Here is a 24,818-nt window from a genome sequence, read left to right as displayed (position 1 = left end):
CCGGAAATGGAAGTTTCTTTGTTGCATTGCCGAATTCTCTATATTTTGGTTGTAATGTCGCCGAAATTTTTAGAGCATCCACAATGGATGCCTTAGTAGAAGCCCTAGTGAGAGCACTAATGGTTGTCACGTCAGCATGCCCTGTCTGTCTTTCTGCAATGGTAGAGCTCTAGTGCATGCCCTATCTCTTATCCACTTTTCATTTCAATTTTAAATCATTATTTTTTAATTTTATTTTTATTTAAACTAAAATACCAAAATATATTATATTAAACACCACAAGTGCAAAAAATAAAAAACTACATTACTTAATTTAAAAGTAAAACTACATCATATACTTAGCTTAAAAAAAAACTACATTAAAATTAAAATACTAAATTAAAAAAAACCAAACTAGTCATCTAAATTTGGTGTGTGAAAAGTGAAGAAAAATGAAGTATTTATACTGTTTTTAATTAGGATTTATATAATTTATAAAAAAAAAAAAAAAAAAATGAAAAATGATAGGGCTCGGGCTCGGGCATCGGCCTGCAATGGGCGCCCGATACTCACGCCCGATGGATCGGGCGAGAGATGGGCGCGACCGAACTTTCGGTCGTCCTCGGACATGCCCGAGACTTGCAATGGATGCCCGATAATGCCCGAGTCCGATCTCGACCGATCGGGCGTGAGATCGGACATCCATTGTGGATGCTCTTATAGATTTCGTTTTGGCGATTTCTCGTTTTTAAAACATTTTGTAATTTTTGATAGTGTGTTCTACCACTTCATCTCAGTAGCCCTAAATTTCTATCATTCTCTCTCTATGTATATATTCCCCGACTCTCTAACTGTGTTTTTCTTTCTTCTGATCTTCTTTATGAGTTTATATTCTGGAATTTATCTTTACTTGTCTTGACTTACATGGCTATGCCTCTGCTATATTATGAGTTTATATTCTGAAATTTATCTTTACCAACGAGTTTGTTTTCCTAATTTGAAAAATGAGCATGTTGGTTGATAGATGATTCTGTTTTTCCTATCTATAGTGTGACATGCATTGACTGGTACGACTCTTCTCCACCGCCAATTGACTCTGGGAATTTGGAAAACTGCTTGCCCTGTTTTTTTTTTTAATTTCTTTGACATGCTTTGACCTTTCATGAATTTTTAAAACCATTTTTTTGGAGTCATTTTTAGCTCTGTAACAGATGCTATGTTCAGGCGACCTTTGTTGGTGTTCACGACTCACGAGGACTTTGTATGTTTTGATAGATCTGTTAATGGATCCGCCGGAGCATAATGGTAATGGGCCACCACCCGAGCAGGAAGGTAATGTGGCTCACCCTGAGGGTAATGGTAATGGGGCACAGCCCGAGCATGATGGGGGTAATGTGGCTCCTCCAGTTCCTTCAACTATTACTCCTTTGAAAGCTGATCCAGAACCAGTATCCAAAAAGGTTTTGAGGATTCCAATGGCTAGACGAGGCTTTGGAACAAGTGGAAATAGGGTCCCTGTCCTAACAAATCACTTCAAAGTGAATGTGGCCAGTGTTGATGGGCACTTTTTTCACTACAGTGTATGTACTATTGCTGGAAAATTGTCACTTTTAATGTTATTAAAAGCGTATGATTGCTCAGTCTGACTTTTCTACCCTTTTATGTTACCTATAGGTTGCCCTTTTCTATGAGGACGGGCGTCCAGTTGATGGAAAGGGTGTTGGCAGGAAAGTGCTTGATCGAGTACGTGAGACATATGATACTGAGTTGGCCAGCAAGGAGTTTGCTTATGATGGAGAGAAAAGCTTGTTCACCGTTGGTTCTCTTCCTCATAATAAACATGAGTTCGTTGTTGTTCTTGAAGATGTTACGTCAAGTAGGTATGTATGGTATCTGTTCTTTTCCGGCTGTGACTATTTTACAAGTTTTGTTTTGTCTCTTTACACTGGTGAGTCGTTGCATACAGGAACAATGTCACATCCAACAATGGTAAATCCAGCCCTGGAAATGAAAGTGATAGGAAAAGGTTGAGACGTCCATACCAATCAAAAACATTCAAAGTGGAGATTAGCTTTGCTGCTAAGATTCCTATGCAGGCAATTGCAAATGCTTTGCGTGGCCAAGAATCAGAGAACTCTCAGGAAGCCCTACGGGTTTTAGATATCATATTAAGGCAGCATGCAGCAAGGCAGTAAGCATATTTTTTTCTTCACTGAAGTTCATCCTGAATTTATATCTCATTGTATGCTTAATGTCAGGGGTTGCTTGCTGGTTCGTCAATCCTTCTTTCATAATGATGCACATAATTTTGCTGATGTTGGGGGTGGTATTCTTGGTTGCCGAGGATTCCATTCCAGCTTTCGCACCACCCAAAGTGGATTATCATTGAATATTGGTAAACTATGATCTGTATTAGATTTATTTTAGGCAGATATCCCTTTTGTTAATTGCTAAAATTCTAACTATGGCTGCCTGTTTGAATGCTACCAGATGTTTCTACTACCATGATTATCCGTCCTGGGTCTGTCGTGGAATTTCTGGTTGACAATCAAAATGTGAGAGATCCCTACTCTATTGATTGGGCTAAGGTTAGAAGAAAGCATCTTGGTCTTTTTGTGATTGGCTGATTTTATGTATGTATTATTTCTTTATTTACTAAACTTTCTTCAAATTCTAATTTTACCAGGCCAAACGCACACTTAAGAATTTGAGGATTACGGCTAGTCCAACAAATCAAGAGTACAAAATAACTGGGTTAAGTGAAATGCCTTGCCGAACCCAGCAGTACGGTTCCTTGTTTTCACGATTTTTTATTACCTGGTTTTCTCCTTAGTTTTTTGTGTGGTTACCTTCTGAGAATGTCTTTAGGTTCACTTTATGCTGGCGTTGAAGGTCAAGAAAAAGAAGTGACTGTCTATGATTACTTTGTAAACATCCGAAAGATTGATTTGCGATTTTCTGCGGACTTACCTTGCATTAATGTTGGAAAGCCTAAGCGGCCAACTTATGTCCCTATTGAGGTTGAAATGCTGATTGGATTTTAATTTTCTATGAGACTATGGCATACCTACTTTCAATCATATATTGTTGATTGCTTCTATTATTTTATTAGCTATGTTCTCTAGTCTCTTTGCAGCGTTACACAAAAGCTCTATCAACATTCCAACGATCCTCCTTGGTGGAGAAATCTCGGCAGAAACCACAAGAAAGGATGTCGGTTCTGAGTAATGTAAGCCTTATTTGTTAGTCCGTCGTAGTATCTGGTATAGTATCTGACTGTTGTGTTACTATTAAGTGTTTCTAAGTTCTTTTATTGCTTTCCGATTGTAGGCTTTGAAAATCAATAACTATGGTGCTGAGCCAATGCTTCGTTCTTGTGGGGTTGCAATCAGTAGTAGCTTTACTCAGGTTGAAGGGCGTGTTCTGCCTACCCCCAAGGTATGATGTGCTGCACCTTGCTTCTGTATACGTATTGCACATGTATATGCATATGTAGAAGTTGGTTCAAAATAGTTTATTACTCCCTCCATCCCACAAAAAAAGATGTCACACTTCCCTTTTTAGTTTGTCCCACAAAAGATGTCACATTTCCCTTTTTGGAAAAAATTCTCTCTCACATGAATATAAAAATTATATTCTCTCTCTATTTAACACACAAAACAAAACCTCCTAAAATCTCATGCCATCCCACAAGTGTGACATCTTTTGTGGGACGGAGGGAGTACTATATTTTGTGAATGGTCGCTGGTGCTTACTTTGCTAGCAAACAATTGCAGCTCAAAGTTGGTAATGGTGATGATTTGTTTGTTCGTAATGGGAGATGGAACTTTAACAACAAGGTCAGCTGCATAGTGCATATCATTATTTTCTTTATACGATATCCAAATTTTAGTCTGAGCAGATCTTCCAATTATGTCATCTTTTGGTCAGAAATTTGCTAATCCATGTAAGATAGAGCGCTGAGCTGTTGTCAACTTCTCTGCCCCCCGCTGTGATACAGATGGCCTGATTAGAGACCTGAAGAAAGTTGGCGAAGCGAAAGGAGTAGTATGTTCTCTCCATGTCCTATTGACATGCTTTGTGCTTGAAGTATTTCCCTTGATCATAGTACATTTCTCTTGGCAGTCTGTAGAAGATCCCTTTGGTGTGTTTAACGAAAATCAGCAGTATCGACGAGCACCTCCCCTAGTCAGGGTGGAGAAACTGTTGGAAGAGATGCAGTCAAAGCTTCCTGACGCACCTAGGTTTCTGCTTTGTTTGCTTCCACGAGCGAAAAAACTGTGACATTTATGGTATGCTTTTATATATCCATGATCTGGAATATTTCAATGAAAAGTAGATTAGTTCAGGATGTGATTGTAAATTGAACTGTTGTTTGTAGGCCCTTGGAAGCGTAAATGCTTGTCTGATTTTGGAGTTGTTACACAATGTCTAGCTCCAACACGAGTGAATGATCAATATCTGACAAATTTGCTTCTGAAGATCAATGCAAAGGTTAACCATGCATGAAATTTTATCATGTGATGCTGAGGATCAACGTCTAGGTTCTGTATATTTTGTAGCATTCATGTTGACAGTTTCTTCCTGTCAGCTCGGTGGTGTGAGCTCAATGCTAGCAGGTGAGTTGCCCCCTACTCTTCCAGTGGTTTCAAAGATCCCCACTCTTATTCTCGGAATGGACGTGTCTCATGGCTCACCTGGACAGTCAGATATTCCATCCATTGCTGCGGTTAAGTTCCTTAAGTTTCATGTCTTAAATTTTTTTTTATTCTTCTAGTCATTTTCCATATATCCATTGGGATATTACCCCTCTACCATTCATATATATTTAAGGTTTTCATTATTGTCTTTAAGCAAGGTATTATGGTCTTCATGGAATGTGGATTCTCAATCAAAGACTTCAGTTGTTTTTACTTTCAGGTAGTTAGCTCGAGACAGTGGCCGTCAATTTGTCGTTATAGGGCTGCTGTTCGAACTCAATCTCCCAAGCTTGAAATGATGGATTCCCTATACAAACGGGTATCAGAAACTGAAGATGATGGCATTATGCGGTGAAGTTTTTACTCCCTGCAGCACGACAGTTCCCTACCAAACAATTCTTTTATATATGTGGTCTGCATGTGAGTTTTATTGATCTTCATTTTCTGGCCCTTGTTTACCTCAATTTGCAGTGAACTTCTTATGGATTTCTATGTTAGTTCTGGGAAAAGGAAGCCGGACCAGATAATCATATTCAGGTAATGGTTGAACCTATATTCACAATGCTGAGATCATGTTCAGACACCATCTGATTCCACCACTTAGTTCTGTTTTGCTTTGTTTTGTTTGTTCTGAGATCTTTGCTTAGCATGAACTCTGCAGAGATGGTGTAAGTGAATCCCAGTTTAATCAGGTTCTGAATATTGAACTGAATCAGATTATAGAGGTAGGTCCTCAAGCCAACACCTTAATACATAAGGCTTATGGTGCCTTTCTTTTTCTCTCATGAAGATGATAAAGCATATCCAATTTCATAACTTTATTCTACTTTCCCCAGGCATGCAAGTTCCTCAACCCGAACTGGTCTCCCAAATTTGTGGTCATTATTGCACAGAAAAATCACCATACAAAATTCTTCCAGACAAATTCTCCTGATAATGTGCAGCCTGGTGAGACACACTCACATTCAATTCAATCCAATCCAATCAAAAGTATGTGGATGAATTTATAACACTGTTAATTAATACTATTCTGATTTTGCAGGGACAATAATTGACAATAAAGTTTGCCATCCCAAGAACTATGACTTTTATTTGTGTGCACACGCAGGGATGATTGTGAGCTTTCTTTTATCTCATATAGAATAATTTATCTTTAGTTAGCTTTCTTATGGCTGATTATTTGGTGATGTAATGTTGCATTCATAGTATGTTCAACTATGACGGATATTACCTCCTTTATCTGTTCTGTCCCCAATAAATTTCTCTTTTATGTTGCCATGTCTTCAAAATTTGTACCTCTTTCAAATGAATGCTTTCATTTGCAGGGGACGACAAGGCCAACACATTATCATGTCCTATTGGATGAGGTTGGCTTTTCGCCCGATGAGCTGCAGGAGCTTGTTCACTCGCTGTCATATGTGTAAGCTGATGGATGAAAACATTGAAAACATACGCAGTGCAATTCATCAAATCCTATTCCCAGCGCAGCACCACTGCGATATCTGTTGGTAATGAAATCTACTGCTTACAAACTTGTTTAAATTGTTTTTCTTCATTGCAATTTGTTTGTGGCTTTCCAGGTTGTTGTTTAACACCATTGCTGTATTGCAGTTGCGCCCATATGCTATGCCCACTTGGCTGCGAGCCAGCTGGGGCAGTGGATGAAGTTTGAAGACGCATCAGAGACATCATCTAGCCACAACGAGACAGGGTTGGGTGTTGCTGCTCCCCCTGTTCCTCCAATGCCTAAGTTAAACAAAGGTGTACATAACTCCATGTTCTTCTGTTAGGCTTTCATGCGTGCTGCTCTGTTTACTCTTTTGGGCACAGTAGCTTTTGGTTCAACATTGATCTTTGCTGGTAGCTCGTTATGTTTTCATCATCGACCCCAGAACTCGTAGATATTAATAGGTCGTTTGGCCCTACTTAGCAAAGCTTTTGATTTTGTAAGCAGTGTTTTGTCTATTCTAAGGATGCAACCTACTTGTTACTAGTATGCGACATTGGCTCCTAATTTTGGGTTTGTATCTGTATATTATGCCATCAAAGTTTAAGCGTGGTCCCAAAATAACAATTGTTGTGGTGATGGCATTTTTACGAAATTCCTATACAAAAAAAGTGTTATGGTGGCGTTATAGTTGGAGCAGTTTTACTTCCACATATAAAAGCATCAAACTTCGTCGTGGAATTCCAGTAATCTATATAGTTTCTTTACATTGTTTTTCCGACTGGTTGGCCTTGCTCTCGTAAGGTCAGGCCAAAGAGGAGCTCGGTCACTAATGTGTGCAGCATGTAGTGGCTGCTGCTTTCAAGCTATTCCAACCATTCACACAGCAAACATTACAAGAAAGGCGGTAGACATCAGAGTGAAATCTAGTCACGTTGAAGTTTATTTGGCACTTGAGGGTTTTCCGTCGTCTAATTCCGTTTAGTTCATCACTGTAAAATGGGAATTAGAAGAAAAGAGGCTATAGTATAGCAGTTACTTGGAATCTGGGAATTCAGATGGCTGCACAAAGCTGCCACCATATTGCCTGGAGATTTGAGTGAAAACGAGCAAGCAACAAACAAATGAAGACTCTGCTCGGTAGCACAAGTGTAGATTACCTTTGTCATATTGGGATAGTGACCTAGCAGGCTCACGGAAGGTATACCATCCCAGATATGACAAAGCAGGCTAACGGGAAAGTACACCAGCCATATGAATTGGAGTGGCCATGATCTCCATCTCCACAGTTCTATGTTGCATCGCTGCAGCTGTTGTAGAGACACAGAGAATCAAAGTTGTCAGAAAATAAGGTTTACTCAACAAGCCAGACGAGAACATCCCAACAAACATACCATGGCTGAGTTTCCAGTTAATCCTGCTCGCGCTTATTTCTGGTTGCTGGCGTGCTTGTGGCTTTACATTACAAATGCCATAAGCAGGACGAGCCAAAACAAGACGAGACAGCTGCTGATAGCTGAAATCAAGTGGAACGGCATCTCATGTTGCTCTGCTTCAAGAGTTGGATCAAAATTGATGCCAACCCCCTCACATTTGTTCATGCTTTTGGCCACTGAACATATGACCAACTTGACATATACCAACTCGAGAAATTCTGACCACAAAATTAATACCATACTAAAGATTATGGCTTAGTTTCTATCACATGTATTCTATCATCACTATGGCAGCTATTTAAATGAAATAACAAAATAATATGTTTAGGTGTTTATTGGAATTTCCTTGAGAGATATTTTCAATTCAAATCAGAAGGAGGTCAAAGATACAAGTACATTCGATCTACAACAAAATTTATCATCCATACAAGCTCAACCTATGCATCACGTCTGCAACCAAAGGAAAGATAGAGATCACACGAATTGAAAGATCAGTCGGACTGTAACCTCGCAATATACTGATCATAGTATTTTGCAGCTTTCTCCAGATCTCCAAGCTCAGTGTAACAATCAGCTATAGCACCGTATGCTTCTGTATTTCCAGACTCCTCTCCTTCCTTTTGCGAGATTTCCAAAACCATGGAGTGGTACTTGATGGCATCCCTATACTTTCCCTGCCTTTGCAGCGACGCCCCTAAGAATAGTTAACCATATTCATCAATAAGAGAGGACAAGTTAAAAGTAAGGCAATTATGATATAGAAATACCTAAGCCCCTTGCAGCCTTTTTTGCTTCAATTGGATCTTCGAGATTCTCAGCAAGCTCAAGTGCCGCCTTGAACTCAGAAAACGCCCTCCCGGGGTCCTGATTCCTTAGGAAATTCTTCCCATTTTTGAGACGGGAAATCAAATCTTGCTTCCTTGAATCAACAATGATTTCGTTCTCCGCAATGCGGCCGCTAGGAGCATAACTCAAACCGGGCGCATAAGATTCAATCTTAGCCTGCCTTCTCAGCGCGGAGTTGATCTGGCGCAGCTGTTCATTCAACCTAAGTAGCTCACCTCTCCTCTGCCGTGCAAGAAGCCCTATATTATTCGAATATTAAGCAATAGCAAATGGAAAAGGCAAAGGCAAAATAAAATTCTAAAATGAAGAGAAACAGCTTACCTCCAACAGTTGCCCCAATGAGGGAAAAGAAAAGCAACAATGGCATATTCATGTTGAAAACAGAATTGTCAGCTTCACATGTTTCAGCTAGTGCTTGAAAAGGATTGGCAAACAATATGGCATTGGTGACTATGATTGATGTTGCTGGAAGCCTCAAGACCACTCTCTCCTGACATTATGAAAAGGGAATAACTTCACTTAATTCAGACCTACCAAACTCTGCATTTGAGCATAATTCCACACACTGATATTTCACAATGGATAAATAAACACAAATACTACAACAAATCAACATCGCATAGCTCATCAAAGCTCAAATCAAGCATTAAAAAACATTCTCATATCTTTAAAAGAAAAGGGGGAGGAAATAACAACACGTAATTCACATTCAAGAACGGCAGCAAGATTCAATTTTTATTGAGACTCAACACCAACAAATAACATTTTTCAACCAAAAATAAACAAACTAGGTCTCAATAGCTATAGCACCTTGAGATCGTTTTCCGGTAGCAGAAGAACTTTATCTTCTCCGGTAGAAGCACCTGCAATGCCATTGATCGAAGCAAAGATTTTGAAAAAGGAGTTGGGCTTGGGGTTTTTCGGTATCTTGAGAGATGAGTGAGAAACCCTAGAGAGAGTGTGAGGCCATTGACAAGGGCTCAATGTCAGAATCCCTTGCTTCATCGTCGTCGTCGTAATCCTCTTCTCTATCCTTTTCACTTTGCTACCGATGTTACTTACTCTATTATTTTTATTTTTATTTTTATTTAATTTTATTTTATTTATTTTAATTTCGAATGTAACTTTTTTTGTTTTGAACTTTTAATTAACTAGTATTCACGTTTGATAGCAAGTTAGTATTAACTCCATATTTACTTTCAACTTTATAATCCTAAATTAATCATTAGTCTCGTTAAAATGGACATATCTTATTCAACGTGAAATTTTATATAATTTTATTTTATTAGATCTTTTCAGATTTTATATAATTTTATTTTATTATCTTTTCTCTAATTGATTTGTGTTTTATACAAATTGTTTCAAGGGCTTCACAATGCAACCATTCTCAGCGTAGACCAGCGAGCTAATCGGGTTGCTACCGATAAAATTAACTTGCTTAATCCAATAAATAATGGTGAAAATTAGTTATATTTATAAAATGTAAAATATTTAATTATGATATATTTGAGATATATGCTTACACTCAAACATAAACACGATCATATGCTAATATTTTAGAAATTTAAATACTCCCTCCATCCCTGAAAATTTGTCATCTATTTCCTTTTTCGTCCCTCCCTAAAAATTTGTCACTTTTCACTTTTACCATTTTTATTAGTGGACCCTACATTCCACTAACTCATTCACACTCACATTTTATTATAAAACTAATGTATAAAAATAAGACCCACATACCAGTAACTTTTTCAACTCACTTTCTATTACATTTCTTAAAACTCGTACCGGGTCAAATAGTGACGAATTATTAGGGACAGAGGGAGTATATTTTTTAGTGAATTTGAGGTTTCTAATTTATATATCTATTATTATGTTAATATACAAAATTGAAAGTTATTTTTTTAGTAATCTATATCATAAAATAACCAATGAAGTGTCGAATTAGAGTCAAACAAATAGAACGATAGAAATTTTATCGGGTTTTCGGGCCAGCCCATCGGGTTTTCGGGTTTGGCCCTAACGGGTTGCGGGCTAGTCGGGCTGTAATTTTATCGGGCTAGAAATTTTCAACTCTAACCTTGTGAATTTGGCAGGTTATTCGGGTCGGGCCATGGATTGTGGGCTACGTTGACATTCCTAATAGTGATAAAACTGAATAGAGTCATAGGTGCATATGTGATGAGATATTATTTGGAAGAGAATAAAGAGGAGAGAGAATCAACATTGCCAAGTCTATTAGTCTATAGAAGTTTGTATATCAAAAGAACACTCTTGCTATTGAAAGGTTAGTTACAAATTATTTTTTCGACAACTTACGCTGGGTGAAGCAACTTTTCAACGTTGTTTTCGTATTCGTAGGGACGACGAATGCGATTACTTGGCCAATTGACAAGTACCTCCACGTTGCGGACATGGACGTAGGGCTGGTAAAATATACCGAAATATCGAAATACCGCACTTACCGTACCAAAAATACTGAATTTTCGGTACGGTATGATACATTACCGACAGATTTAGGTACGACAAAGGTATGAATATTGTATATACCGCGGTATACCGCATTATACCGCAATTACCGTATATACCGTAAATTTGCGGTATATACCGTAATTTTGCGTTATATACTGTTAAATAATTATATTTAACATATTTATTATTTATAATATTTTATATTTTCAAATTCTTAAATTATTGATAAATAACGCTGTGTTTTTATTAAATAAATACTCCAAAATAAATAATCGCTTATTTTTTCTTTCAATATTTGAGTTTCAACAAATACAATGGATCATTAATATTTTATTACTATTTGATTTAAATTTAGTTAGTATTATCCTTTTGGAAGTTATAAGAATTTTGAATATCATGAATTATGTTTAATTGTGATGGAATTTTATCATTTTGGACATTATCTAGATAGATAAAATGTTGTTTTTATTATTTTATATATCAAACAGGTATGATTTGCGGTTTTACCTGTATACCGCGGTATACTGCATCACGGTCGGTATACCGAAATATCGTACCGGTATACCGCATCACGGTACGGTAATACTGAAATGTCGATAAGGTAAAGGTTTTCATATTTTGATCTACCGATTTTTCGGTATACCGAAATGTGGTATAACGCAAAAATCGGTACGATATGGTATCGTGTTTTCTCATATCGTATTTTTCGGTATGGTATGCGGTATGCTCATTTCAGTACGGTATACCGTATCGTGCCAACCCTACATGGGCGGGCGTTGCACAAAAGCAACCAACGCATTTCATGCATTGACAGTTAAATAAACTCTCTCAGTTCTATAGCAAATTTCCTTGTTCGTCCGTTCTATAGAAATAATAGTATTATCCATTTATGGAAACCTTTTATCCTTTAATTTTCACTCTATTATTTATGGGTTCCACCATCCACTATATTATTTCAATCATTTTTTTATTTCTCTCTTACTTTACAAATTATGGTATTACGCATAAAAACTCATGTCATCTCCAATTAGTTTATTTTTATGGACCGATCGTATATCAATATAGATAATATAATAATATAATCAAATATTTTTATATATTATAACATATGAAGTGATAGAATCTTGTTTCAAGAAATATAAAATTCAATTTATATATAATAATATTAAAATTCATCGTTACAAAGTACAGTTTAATTATAAAGTCATCTGGTTACTATAGAATTATAGAATTTCTCTATTAAACTTAATTTCACATTAACATCTACTTCCCAATGATCATACTAACTTTAAAACTAGAGAGGTCAATCATGTTAATCCGTTCAAATTCAGGTAAATCCTATCATAATTCATATTATTGGGCTATTAAGTTACTATATGCATTCAGATTGTAATACTTTTGTGTCATAAATTGTCAATACTAACTATAAACTTTTGAATTCTGAACAATAAAAAAAAATAAAATGAATGTGATCTTGTTTCGAGCAATAAAAACCAATTCACATGCATATAACAATATTAAAATTCATAGTGTCACTATGATTTTATTTACTCACTATATACATAAAATCAATGAGTATTTAAGTACTTTGACAGCGAATCAATATTAATTATTAGCAGTTTAGCATAAACTACAAACTTGAATAATTTAATTATTTTCATGACTGGAAAAGAACTCTATGGTTTGTCATTACACAACATATATGATGCGTCTAATAATTACTCAAGTAAGGAGTAGGATATTCTTATTTGAATATCTTATATCCGAATATATTGGTGAGATCAACTTGCCTTAACGTTTTCAAAATTGTGACGATTTCTTGAACCATAGGCCAAGAAAAAAAATATTATACTACATATTTTTCCTATTTGAAAGTCAACAAATTCGTGATAACGAAAACAATCGAAACCGACCACTTGTTTTTTTATAAAGAATTGCATTTTATTTTTGAATTATTATATCTAAATATAGGTTAAAGAAAAAGAAAAATAAATGTAATGAAAGCAACAAAAACAAATACTATGAATATGTAATCAATGGAGAACAAATTATTGAATTGAGAATTTGAAATTACGTACTCTATTACGGAACAAAATCATCCCGAAATAAAAACATAAAATTTATGAGACGTATACCATGATTATGAATATATTTCATTTTCCTATAAAAAATATTTTTGCTCCTATTATTATAAAATAATGAAAGTAGCAACTTCCAGCATTTGCGAACCACAATTGAACTGGCTGTGCAGCAGATGTGTAACACAGAAAAGTGAAATCGAAATGGATTTTAAGCAATATTGTCATGTGAGTTAATAAATAGAGAGAGGATAATGAGAGATGAAATAATAGAGATTGTGCTATTTTAATTTTAGATTATGTTTCATTTTTAATGGAATATCCTAAAAAGAAAAACATTTCATTTTTAATAAAATAAATGTAGAATGAGCTAATGGCCATGCACAAAGGAGGACCATGAGAGAATGGGCAGTGGTGAGATTCAATATATTTATTTGAGGATAAGACAAATGATTATATAACGTCGCGTTAGTAGTCTATGTCGTATCACCATCAAATTATCGCCAGCCACACAGCGTCGCAGATAGAAGCCATATGAGTGTCGACTCTCTTTGTAGATTTCAGCCAAGATAACTTGCTTTTAGTTTATACTCATACCAAAGCAGTTTCATAAACAAGATAACTCATCAATTTTGGAATTCAAGACAAAAAAAATTGACTAAAATACTTATACTACTACTACTTTGTTTATCGTTATCTTTTCTAACAAAATGCCATCTATAATTAATCTTGGCTAGTTGGCTTAACCCACCACATCCCAAAATGATCTTCTCCTATATAGCAAAATTGCCCGATGGTACTAATAATTCGGTTTATTCCAGTTACACAAATTGGTGGAAAGCATATGCTTTATTAGCTCCCAAATTATTCCTCATTCGCCCTTCCTCCAAGAGAATATCCAATTGGAAAGTCCCTTCTCTACTTCTCTCACCCATTAATCTATACCAATTTCCAGCCCCACAAGCATCAATAAATTCCAATAACCCTTCAAAAACCACAATGTTTTTTCTCTGCTTTCTTACAAGCCACCAATAATTCTGCCTAGTTGTCGCATGTAGTACTAGTAATTAAATGGGCGAAACCATAGCCTTTCTCTTTCTATAAAGGTTGAATCTTTGCGCTTGACAAGAGAGAGAAACTCTGCTTCATTAAGCTGTATTAGCAACATGACTATTCGAGAATTCAAAGATGGGAAAGAGGAAAGATCTCCTCCTCTGTTTGAGGCCGAAGTCAATGCTAAGCCTCTGCGCATTGCTCTGTTTGTTGAGCCCTCTCCCTTTGCGTGAGTCTTGTTTTCGCTTATTTATGAGTTAAACACTTCAATTTCATCATGCTTTCTATGATTTGTTGTATTGTTCTACAAATTCAGCTCTAGTGTTCATTATTAAGGTCTTAATCTGTGATTTGTTGATAGTTAATGACTCCCAGATTCTTTAACATCCCAAAGTCAGTTAATTTAGTTGCTTAATTAGGTAACTTAAGCTAGAATTAAGCATTAAATTCAATAATTAGATTGGTATTTACAACATTAACCATTTAGATTCAAAGATTTTAGATGTAATTATATTAGCAGCAGATTTGTGTTTGATTTTGTGTTGACTAGAGGCCTTTTGAACTGTTTGCAGTTATATCTCTGGATACAAAAATAGGTTCCAGAATTTCATTAAATATCTAAGAGAAATGGGTGATGAGGTATGCACTTCTTGCTTTTGGTTGTGTCTTCTTAATATTTAGAGAATTTGGCATACTTCTACCAATTTTCGTGTGTTTGAAAATGAAACAAGATCACAATGCGAAATTCATGATTATAAGTTATAGTACTAACTCACACTACGGACTCAATCATACTTCCTATAAAATAAGGTTGTTCGACTTGCATTTTTGAATGTTCAGGTCATGGTCGTGACAACTCACGAAGGAGTACCAGAGGAGTTTCACGGAGCTCACTTGATTGGCTCAAGAAGGTCAGTTCTCGAGTTCTTGTCTGATGAAGAAGGATGTTGATCTTAAATCTTGATCAAACCAATGGATAATGTGTCTCCTCTGATTCAACTACTTGTCTACCAACCAATTTATTTTCGATGTAATAACAGCTAACTCTCATTTCAGCTTCCCCTTTCCGTGGTACCAGAACGTACCCCTGTCACTTGCACTCAGTCCAAGAATAATATCAGCAGTTTCCCAATTCAAGCCGGATATCATACATGCTTCATCTCCTGGCATTATGGTGAAGTTTCAAAATCCGATTCTCCTAATGCTTCTTACGTAGATAATAATGTTGTATTCACTTTGAAATAACTTTGGAAAATAACTGTGTGACGTGTCCCTCCTTTAATTTTCGTTTCTTTTTTCTGGTGTAGGTATTTGGTGCTCTCACTATTGCAAAATTACTATCTGTTCCGTTAGTGATGTCGTATCATACCCATGTTCCAGTGTATGTTTGAACTGTCTTTATAGCTTTCATGTTCTTTCCTTTATAGTATTTGATAACTTGATCTTGAAACTTCCTTTCAGTGTCTCGCTTAACAATCATGAACTTTTCCTCGTGCACCAAAAATAATGTATTCGTGTCAACTGAAAATGTGTTCATGTTCACTGTGGATTTTACTTATTGAGTGAAGATGATCATTATAAAAAATGTTTTCCATGTTGATGCTCTTCGATATTCATTTCGCTTTCTAACTAAATTCTTTTTGTATCTTACAGGTATATACCCAGATACACCTTTAGCTGGCTGGTGCAACCAATGTGGTTAGTTATAAGTAAGGTCCACCTCTTACAGATTGAAACCGAATTTTGTGGGGACTTATGTAAAATTTTGTAATGCTCTCCAGAGTGTCTGCACAGAGCTGCTGATCTTACCTTGGTTCCTTCTGCTGCCATTGCGAAGGATCTAGTTGAAGCTAAAGCAACGACAGGTGATATTAACATTATTGACCTAGTTCGATCATTCTCTAAACAGCAACAGACATGTTATCTGTGATTGTCATTTTCTAACACGCAATCGAAAGATGTTGCGTGTATTTTCTTGTCGATGGGTCATTTCTGAATCTAAAACTTACACGTTCCTTTGCTGTGCAGCTAACATGATACGCATCTGGAATAAGGGTGTTGATTCTGAGAGCTTTCACCCTCGGTTTCGCTCCCAAGAGATGAGATTACGATTAAGGTGAGAAGAAACTTCTCCTGGGATAGTTATTTTTAGACATGAGTCCAATTTTCACTCAAAACCCTCTTCTCAAATTAGCAACGGAGAACCCGACAGACCATTGATAGTTCATGTAGGGAGGCTTGGAGTTGAAAAGAGTTTGGATTTCCTCAAAAGGTACTTTTCCTGCCATTCTTGATGTGAAGATTAACCTATCACAGTGATGTTACTTCGAGATGTTGACCGTGTCGGGATGGTATTACTGGTACAGGGTCATGGATGAGCTCCCCGAGGCTCGGATCGCGTTCATTGGTGATGGACCATACAGGTGAGGGTTGAACAGTTTCTTTGACTACCGAAAAAACTTTATTTCACATTTCAATTTGTTTCAATTTTGCTGTCGCTGATATAGTTAGTCGTTGCTCAATGTTGATAGGAAGGATTTGGAGCAGATGTTCTCCGGGATGCCAGCAGTATTCACGGGTATGCTACAAGGCGAAGAGCTTTCACAAGCATATGCGAGTGGAGATGTGTTCGTGATGCCTTCAGAGTCGGAGACTCTTGGACAAGTTGTTCTAGAGGCCATGTCATCCGGACTTCCCGTGGTTGGTGCTCGTGCAGGAGGCATCCCCGACATGATACCTGAAGATCAGCAGGGGAAGACGGGATATCTGTTCACCCCAGGAGATCTCGATGATTGCTTGAGCAAACTGAAACCCCTCTTGCACGACCCAGAACTACGTGAAACTATAGGCAAAGCAGCTCGTGTGGAGACAGAGAAGTACGATTGGAGGGCAGCCACACGAAAGATACGCAATGAGAACTATAATGCAGCCATTTGGTTCTGGAGGAAGAAGAGAGACGAGTTCCTGCAACCATTCCAATGGTTGTTCCAACGTTTCCCTCAAAAGCCTCGTGCCATTCAGATGTGATCGTGTGACGTTGGTTGTTGGGAATTCGGACATCCATACGCGTTTTCTGAATGAGAAAACCGTGCAAGTTAGTTAACGATCTGCAGTTGTGGATTTCTGGTATTGCTGCCGTAATCCTAATAGTAAGTTGGATTATGGTATGTTGTATTTTAGTTGATTGAAGTGAACAATTATTTAAGAATGTGTGTAGCTAGGTTTGGTTGGAAATATTGTTTGTGTATATGTTTTTGAAAATAAATATGAATGCAATTTAGTATGGACAGATTGAGTTCTGGCTTTGTTATGTTTCAATAATGTATTTACTTTGGTATGGTTCGTATTTTAAGGATTGGAAATACTATTATGTTTAATAAGTCTTTTCTACTACTATCAAATTAAACATATACGTTTATAGGGTCCTGTTAGGTTGACAACTATTATAAATTAATGATTGACTTACGTTATAAAAGTCAATATGAAGACATTCGTATGTTAATTAAATGTTTGTTGTTGGCAAATGTATATCAATTATAGTTGTCAACTATATTCAGTTATCTCATTAATTATCATGGCAAGTGGCAACTCAAAGTATAAAGTATTTGTGATTTTATTAATTATCGTGGTAGAACAATACTATTAATTACTAAATGTGTCAAAGAAGGATAAAATCACAAATATAAACTTAGAGACATTTATTAATAAATTATCGTGAAAGTCCGAGCTCCAGCGACCCGGAATCCCGACCACCCTCGGCCCCAGCATCCCGGAACCCCGAGCTCCGTCACTCTGTGAAATACTTGTTGCCAGTTGCCACCAGAGTTTTGACGAAGGAGAATTAATCTTGACAAATTGCGGGCTACTGGGATTGGTTTATTAATTGTCTTTTGGGCCACTAATATTATTACTTGCCCCATTTTTGCCTTTAACTTGGAAGCCCATATTTCACTCCCATTCTCACCTTCTAAATGAGAACAGAATACTGATCGACCAATGGATTTTGTATGAAAATGGATCTACCAAGTACATTCATTGTTTTGCCCATCCAGCACAATTAATAGTGGTAAATGTTACTCCCTCCGTCTACAAAATATAGAGTAATTTGTGTATGGCATGAGTTTTAATGTAGAATTGGTAAAGTAAGAGAGAAGGGAAAAAAGTAAGAGAGAAGGAGAGAAAGTAAGTGAGAAGTAATAGTGGAATGATGTGTAGGGTTATTATTTGTTGAAAACTTTCCATAAATGAATGTGCTATATTTTTTGTGGACGGTCAAAAATGATAATTATGCCCTATTTTTTGTGGACGGATGAGGGATTATAAAAGAACATGGTGATGCAAGTAATTTTTTCAGTCACCATAATTGTTAATACATGTGGAACATCTTGTAAAAGGAAAGACAAATTACGACAATTTGAACATGAAATGATTGTCGAAGGTCTAAAAAGTGGAGAGATTAAAAGTGAAAGAAGTTTAAATCAAGAGATGAGTTTCAAGCGATCGGGTGACACTCGATGTAGACCACACTTCATTACTTTGCTTCATCTAAAGAGTATGTGTCGTCGATAATTAAAGTGCGTGAACGTGTGTATGAAGATTGTTCAAATCCGAATAATAGTAGTATATCAAAAACATTGATTACGTGAATTGTGAGATATATGACTTTGGTTTTTATTTTTATTTTTTATACTTGATGATAGAGTTGCTTGGGTCAACAAATGATTTGTTGACAATTTTACAAATTAGAGATCAAAATATTATTCAAGCTATATATCTTTGATTGATATAGCCAAAAGGACTTTGTGAGATTTGAGGGAGAATGTGTGGAAACAATAATTAGGATAAGTTGAAGAGTTTTGTGTGGCTAATTCCGTTGACGTCACCAATATGAATGAGACCATCAAGTCCCGTGTGCATATGAATCCGGACAAACACATTACCATCATCATTACAAGGTGGAGATTTACCTGTCACATATGATTTTACATTTTATTTCTCAGTTACTATCACAAGTAATTATTTGTTTGACTTCTAAATTTATATTTTATCATAAATGTTAGCTTCTTGATTTACTTATTCAGGAGATGAAGAATCTTTTCCCAGAAGCAAATACAAAATTGCTTAATTGTCTTAGTCCAAAAAACTCATTTGTTAGCTTTAATATTGACAAGTTGGTTTATCTCACAGAATATTATTCGGATGACCTCTCATTGACTGAATGTATGACTCTTTTCTACCAAGTTAAAACTGACTGTATCAATAATATAAGTTTCAAGTAGATAGGGAGTGTGAGGATTTTTGGTAATGGGGTACGATAAATAATTATACTGACTTGGAGATTCAGAATCGATCTTCCATCTTCTTTTAATGGTATGTTATAATGTTAAGAGTGTTTCCCTTAACATGCACCGGCGGCGAGTTTCGCTCGGTGGTGGGCGATGGCGGAGTTCTGTGCGCGGGAGTCGCTCCCATCAGGCAGATAACTCAGCGGCTGATAGAATACTTCGGCGTCCAATTAGGATCCACAGAGGGAATTTCGGGTATCTCTGTGTGCGGGTTCTTCCTTCAGGCAGAGAGCCAAAATTAGGATTGAAAAACAGAGGTTGATCTTTGGTGAGGAAAATATTTCATTAATTGATTGGATTCTAAAATGATAACAATCTATCCTATTTATAATATTAGAATATTAATACCCTAACTTATTGAACAATATAACAATATATAGAAAGATTTGATGAATCAAAAGATAAATAAATAATTAGGAGATCTTACGGTATAGAATCGTATCATATAAGTTTTCACTTAGAAACTCTATAAAAAAGGAATTATTCTACTACTTGAATGACTTTTAATAACTCTTAACGAATTACTAGTACTTTTTTAGTGTAACTACTTGAATGGCTTTCAATAACTTTTAACGAATTACTAGTACTTTTTTAATTGTTATTACTTGAATGACTTTCAATGTCTAAAATGAAATTTCTTAAAATTTATACTTTATATATTAATATTAATTTTTTTAAGCTTTAGCATAGAGTGTTATTTTTAATGACTAATCATCATTTGATTTATTAAACAAAAGTTTGAATTATTTTCATAAAAAATATGCATTAAAAACTCAAAAGATGAAAATACTAAATGTTTTAGAAAAAGAATTAAAATCCTTTACAAAATAACTGAGAAATGATAAAAATAAAATAAATGTATTAAAAAAGAATTAGAAAGTCATTTTAAAAAATTAAATGCATTAGAAATAAAAACATAAAAAGTTAAATATATTAAAATGATTAAGATTTATAAAAAAAAATTTATAGGTAATGCATTATATATATATATATATATATGTTTGTGTTAAAATGACAACCCTTCTTAAAATGATGGTCTGGAAAGTGAAAATTGAGCATTCTACCGCTCGGCCACTAAGTTCATTTGTTTCATGTGGATCAAATAGGATATTATTATTACCATGAACATTTGGAGGTAAATTCTATACTTATTCATCCCCTGCTTTCAGTACATGCGAAGTTATCAAGATAAATCATGTGAGACGGACCAATTTGTTGATATTGAAGATAGAAAAAGTGTTTGTTTCGACTAAAGCAATTCATGCAAGTAAGCAATTATGTTTTCGCTACTAAAAAGTGATTGTCCATCTCTTGAATAGGTTAATTAAGAATTTAACAATTATGAGAAAATGTGACTTAGAATTTTAATATTCACAATTAAGAAATACTAACAAGTAAATCTTACTTGATAGTAAACCTCTACCTCGTAAAGATGATAATTACTAATGCATTTGTCATGCTTCACACATACACGAGACTTGATGGTATCATCCATACTAATGACGTCAATGGAATTAATCATTGAAAAATTTTCAACTTGTCTTTAGAACTTGTTCAACCCATCCTCGCTCTGTTTGCGAAGTCATTTTTTTTAATCAGTCAAGGATATATAGCTTGAATGATATTTTGATCCCTAAGTTATAAAATTTTTGATAAATCATTTGTTGACCGAAACAACTCTATGATCAAGTGTAAATAAAACAAAGTGTCTTTTAAGTTCTCCCTCCGTTCCTATGTAGTAGAGACATTTATTTTCAGCATGAGATTTAAGAAAAATTGTGTTGGTGAGTCAAGAAAATGGATAATAAACTAGGAAGGGAAAAAGGTAGAGAGATAAAGAGAGAAGAAAGGTTGTTGTTTTTTGCCAAAAACTGAAATTACTCAGCTACAGTTTGACAACCCAAACAGAATACGACTCAGCTAATGAAGGGAGTAACACTTTTCTAACACTAAAAAATTCTCTCTTACCCTCAAATTTTCATTCTAAATTTTTGCACTAAGATTGGCCGTGGCGATGAATGAGAACAATAATATGTTCATTGAAATCACATTGGAAGATGATTCAGGGACTCGAAAATGAGTTGTGTCTCTAAAAATGATGGCGAAGAAGCAAAAGAATGAGTCCCCTCACGTCGTGCGTCTATCATAGTCGTTTCCAATAAAATAATTTAGTATTTCAATTATACGATTTTTGCCTTTCAATCAATAGTAATTTAAAGATTTATTTAATTTCAAATTTTAATTAAATTGGACTAAATACTCCACCCGTCCCAATGAAAATCATCTCTTTCTTAGACGATACGAGATTTTATGTTGTACGGAGTATTGTTTTGTGTGTAAATTGAAGAGAATATAAAGTAAAAATGTATAAAATAGAGATAAAAATGATTCTATTTTAAGTAATAAGTAATCTTGATCGAGAAATGATTAATTAGAGAAATGATGGCTTATATTAATGGCAATATAGTCATTTTATATCTAATCTAAAATATAATTATGTTTAACAAACAATTGAATCACTTCTTAGAGCATCCTTAACGCTACCGGGCCGGGCCGCAACTCGCGAGTCCCGGCCCGATTTCAGGGTTGGAGGGGGGAGAGTCATGGCCCGGGACGGTCCCGGGGCCGCAGTTCCGTCCCTAGGCCGCTCCCGGGGTCCGGCCCGGCTCAGGGTTATATGCATCGGGACGGGCCGCAAACCCCCAAAATTTTAATTTTTTTTTCTTTTTTTTGCCATTTTATTATATCCATTTCTTCAACATTCTTCCACCAATTTCTCCATTTCTATCCTCTAAATTATTTTAATATTTTTTCTAGGATGTAATTTTTATTTTCTAGGTCTTAATAATTTTTTTTCTCTAGGATTTGTAAAAAATTTTCCTCGGATTTTTAATTTTCTATTTTTCGACTGAACAATGAATTTTCCCGATTTTAATTTTTCAACGTATTCTATTTTACGATTAAAATATGTTGTGGTTGTGAATAGTGCAAATGAATAGTTGTGGCCCGAATTGTGGCCTACGGAGTTAATGGAGTTGTGGCCTGAAATCCCAAATTTGAGGGAATGATGACGTGGAGGGGACTTGCAGCCCAAATCCGGGATGGGGTTAAGGATGCCTTTAATCATCTATCTGTCAAACAAATGGTATATTTCTATATAATTATGTTGCTATATCCGGTCAACACTATAAAACAGACCTGACTAGCCAAATTTCTTGCCTCAGGCTGGGGCAGAAGAAACTTCCCATTACGTGACAATAGAGTTGAATACAATGGATACCGCACCATATGGCCTATCCCTACCATTCTACTTCGACATCTAACTGCCATTTCTTATCTTGTCCACTTTCTGTTTTTGTCGCTTTCCCTATTTTGTCGTTGTCTACCCTCCCTTTCTAACTATTAATCATTTTCTTCAATGTCGTTTTATAACCAAACACTACATGTGTCTCCACCTTTCCACTAAATATCATCCACGATGCCTCAATTTTTGCTTTCCAAAATTTATCAAAATTGTAAAAATTTGTTTTTCTATGGATAAGAACATGAATATGAATTCAGTGGATATTTAACTTTACGCGGGTGTTTGATTTGGTGCATGAAAAAAATAAAAATTGATCGGATAGGGTAACACTGGATTATTTCGATTGCTTAAATTTTTGTTTGAATGAATTGATTTCAGAATAGAATAACTGAATATTGACAACTAAAATCCACAACAGGAGCATATCGTAGTGGTGCGTGAAAATGGCTCCATCCAACCAACTCAAGACACATACTGCATAATCTCCAAATCATTCTCTACAGCCGCCATTGTTTCCGGCGATAGCACCACCTCTAGATCAACGCTCCCGTCCTCCTCCGCCCCCGGGAAGGCCGAGATCTTCCCGTCGAACTTGTTCGCCCTCCCGCTCCTCACCGCCAGCGGCCTCCCCCACCCGAAATCATTGTCGTACATGGGGAACCTCGGCGAGCTTCCCATCGTGATCATCGCCCCGTCGAAATTCCCCAGCGGAAACAGCCTAGGGTTCCTCTCCCAATCCTTCACCCCGCGCCGCACCGTAGCGTTATCGTGCGCCACCACATTCCGATGCAGCAGATCCGCGCTCCACCTCAGATCGTTCGAAAGCAGCTCCCCCGCCGTCGCCACCGTCGGAATGCTCTGGATCGCGTTCCCGAAGTAGAGCGGCTCCAGCCGCGGCTCCAGCCGGTGCCGGCAATTCACCGCCATCCGGAACGTCGTCGTTTTCCCCGCTTCTAAGTTCCTGCCACGTGTCACGGATCGCCACAGCTGCGCGCTCAGCGATTGGAAGGACGAGATCAGATCTGTGTGGTCCTTCTTTTCTAATTGAATTCCATTTCTCTCTCCGTTACTTTTACCGTTGACGCCGTTAGCCCTGGCCTTCAGTTTCGCGATCGCCTCTCTGCTGAAATGGAAGATCCTCTCGCGGAGGGGCTCGTCGCCGGAGAACGTCGCCGACGGCCCTCCCTCCGGCAAATCCAGCACCGCCGGCGAATCGAAAACGGTGTCGCGGCGGAAATTCGGAGGCCGGGAGATCTTCTTGACCCCCTTGGCCACCTCCGCGAAAGTATTGAAGAAATTCCAAAACGAAGTCCCATCCACGACGGCGTGATTGACGGTGCAGCCGACGAAGACGGCGTCCGCGAGCTCGGTGACCTGCACCGCCATCAAGGGCTTGCTATGGCCGGCGTAGCTGAGGGTGCTGTCGTATTGGAAGAAGCGGCGGAAGGCCGGGGGGATGTCGTGATCGGGCGGCGGGAGGAGGGCCTCCGTGGAGAGGTGCGGCGCTTTGGCGTGGAAGAAATCGACGCCGGCGTCGTTGCAGACGATGTGGACGTGGCCGGAGTGGTCGGTTTGGAGGCGGCCGGCGAGGGCGGGGAAGTGAGAGAGGGTTTTGGAGAGGGAGAGCTTGAGGAGAGAGAGGAGGTCGGCGGAGGAGAGAGGCGGAGGAGGGAGGAGGACACCCTTTTGGATGTATTGGCAAGAGAGCATTGGGAGGTCGGAAACGGAGAGCTTGAGGGATTTGACGGTGGATTTGAGGTCGGGGTATATCTTGCATTTTGAAACTACGACTAGTGAGGAAGTAGGCATGGTGTTTTTGTATTACTATGAGAGAGTGTATGTGTTTTTGTGAGTAGAAGAGGTGAGGAGCTTATGTATATATAACAACATAAGGTTCATGCACTTTGGTAGTTATATGAATTCCGTTAGTCATTGGTTGTTATGTAGAATATGAGTGTTGGAGAATTAATTTCTATCTGAATATGGATGCGACATTCATCTAATGGATTAATTTTATGTTAATCCAGTGAGTAATTTATTTTGTATTCATTATGTATGCTATAAAAAAACATCATAAGGGTAAACTTGTCCAATTGATAATTGTATTCATCATATCATTGCAACGAACTCATTATATGCAAAATTCTTGGAATATGACAAA

General features: G+C 37.0%; 3 protein-coding genes and 1 pseudogene across 3 annotated transcripts; 2 read left to right on the top strand and 2 right to left on the bottom strand.

Moving 5' to 3' along the window:
• The first annotated feature begins 1,260 nt into the window (after positions 1 to 1,260).
• LOC125221830 lies at positions 1,261 to 6,781 on the top strand (annotated as a pseudogene).
• A 1,089-nt stretch (positions 6,782 to 7,870) lies between these two features.
• LOC125221829 (protein FLUORESCENT IN BLUE LIGHT, chloroplastic) lies at positions 7,871 to 9,454 on the bottom strand. The gene is made up of 4 exons (XM_048124107.1): positions 9,219 to 9,454; positions 8,730 to 8,898; positions 8,330 to 8,647; positions 7,871 to 8,256 (listed from the first exon to the last, which is right to left on the bottom strand). The coding sequence occupies exons 1-4, from the start codon at positions 9,411 to 9,413 to the stop codon at positions 8,054 to 8,056; spliced, it is 885 nt and encodes a 294-aa protein (XP_047980064.1). The 5' UTR covers positions 9,414 to 9,454; the 3' UTR covers positions 7,871 to 8,053.
• Positions 9,455 to 13,843: 4,389 nt separating this feature from the next.
• Positions 13,844 to 17,291, top strand: LOC125221525 (sulfoquinovosyl transferase SQD2-like). The gene is made up of 11 exons (XM_048123643.1): positions 13,844 to 14,237; positions 14,581 to 14,647; positions 14,849 to 14,919; positions 15,065 to 15,182; positions 15,316 to 15,389; positions 15,662 to 15,717; positions 15,790 to 15,873; positions 16,037 to 16,124; positions 16,203 to 16,280; positions 16,375 to 16,431; positions 16,540 to 17,291. The coding sequence occupies exons 1-11, from the start codon at positions 14,122 to 14,124 to the stop codon at positions 17,033 to 17,035; spliced, it is 1,305 nt and encodes a 434-aa protein (XP_047979600.1). The 5' UTR covers positions 13,844 to 14,121; the 3' UTR covers positions 17,036 to 17,291.
• Positions 17,292 to 23,116: 5,825 nt separating this feature from the next.
• Positions 23,117 to 24,565, bottom strand: LOC125221524 (uncharacterized acetyltransferase At3g50280). The gene has a single exon (XM_048123641.1). It carries the CDS (start codon positions 24,464 to 24,466, stop codon positions 23,120 to 23,122), a length of 1,347 nt encoding a protein of 448 aa, XP_047979598.1. The 5' UTR covers positions 24,467 to 24,565; the 3' UTR covers positions 23,117 to 23,119.
• Positions 24,566 to 24,818: the final 253 nt, after the last annotated feature.

The sequence above is a fragment of the Salvia hispanica genome, chromosome 4 (assembly GCF_023119035.1).
Source record: "Salvia hispanica cultivar TCC Black 2014 chromosome 4, UniMelb_Shisp_WGS_1.0, whole genome shotgun sequence".
Classification (NCBI taxonomy): domain Eukaryota; kingdom Viridiplantae; phylum Streptophyta; class Magnoliopsida; order Lamiales; family Lamiaceae; genus Salvia; species Salvia hispanica.
This window is presented reverse-complemented; position numbering and strand designations above follow the sequence as displayed.

What these genes read in the sequence shown, in the direction of transcription:
- LOC125221829 (XM_048124107.1), bottom strand. Translation starts at nt 9,413, where the DNA reads ATGAAGCAAGGGATTCTGACATTGAGCCCTTGTCAATGGCCTCACACT. An exon ending in TACCGGAAAACGATCTCAAG is followed by an intron (nt 8,899 to 9,218) that starts GTGCTATAGCTA and finishes TCATAATGTCAG; the next exon opens with GAGAGAGTGGTCTTGAGGCT. An exon ending in AAAGGCTGCAAGGGGCTTAG is followed by an intron (nt 8,257 to 8,329) that starts GTATTTCTATAT and finishes AACTATTCTTAG; the next exon opens with GGGCGTCGCTGCAAAGGCAG.
- LOC125221525 (XM_048123643.1), top strand. Translation starts at nt 14,122, where the DNA reads ATGACTATTCGAGAATTCAAAGATGGGAAAGAGGAAAGATCTCCTCCT. An exon ending in GTTGAGCCCTCTCCCTTTGC is followed by an intron (nt 14,238 to 14,580) that starts GTGAGTCTTGTT and finishes AACTGTTTGCAG; the next exon opens with TTATATCTCTGGATACAAAA. An exon ending in TAAGAGAAATGGGTGATGAG is followed by an intron (nt 14,648 to 14,848) that starts GTATGCACTTCT and finishes TTGAATGTTCAG; the next exon opens with GTCATGGTCGTGACAACTCA.
- LOC125221524 (XM_048123641.1), bottom strand. Translation starts at nt 24,466, where the DNA reads ATGCCTACTTCCTCACTAGTCGTAGTTTCAAAATGCAAGATATACCCC.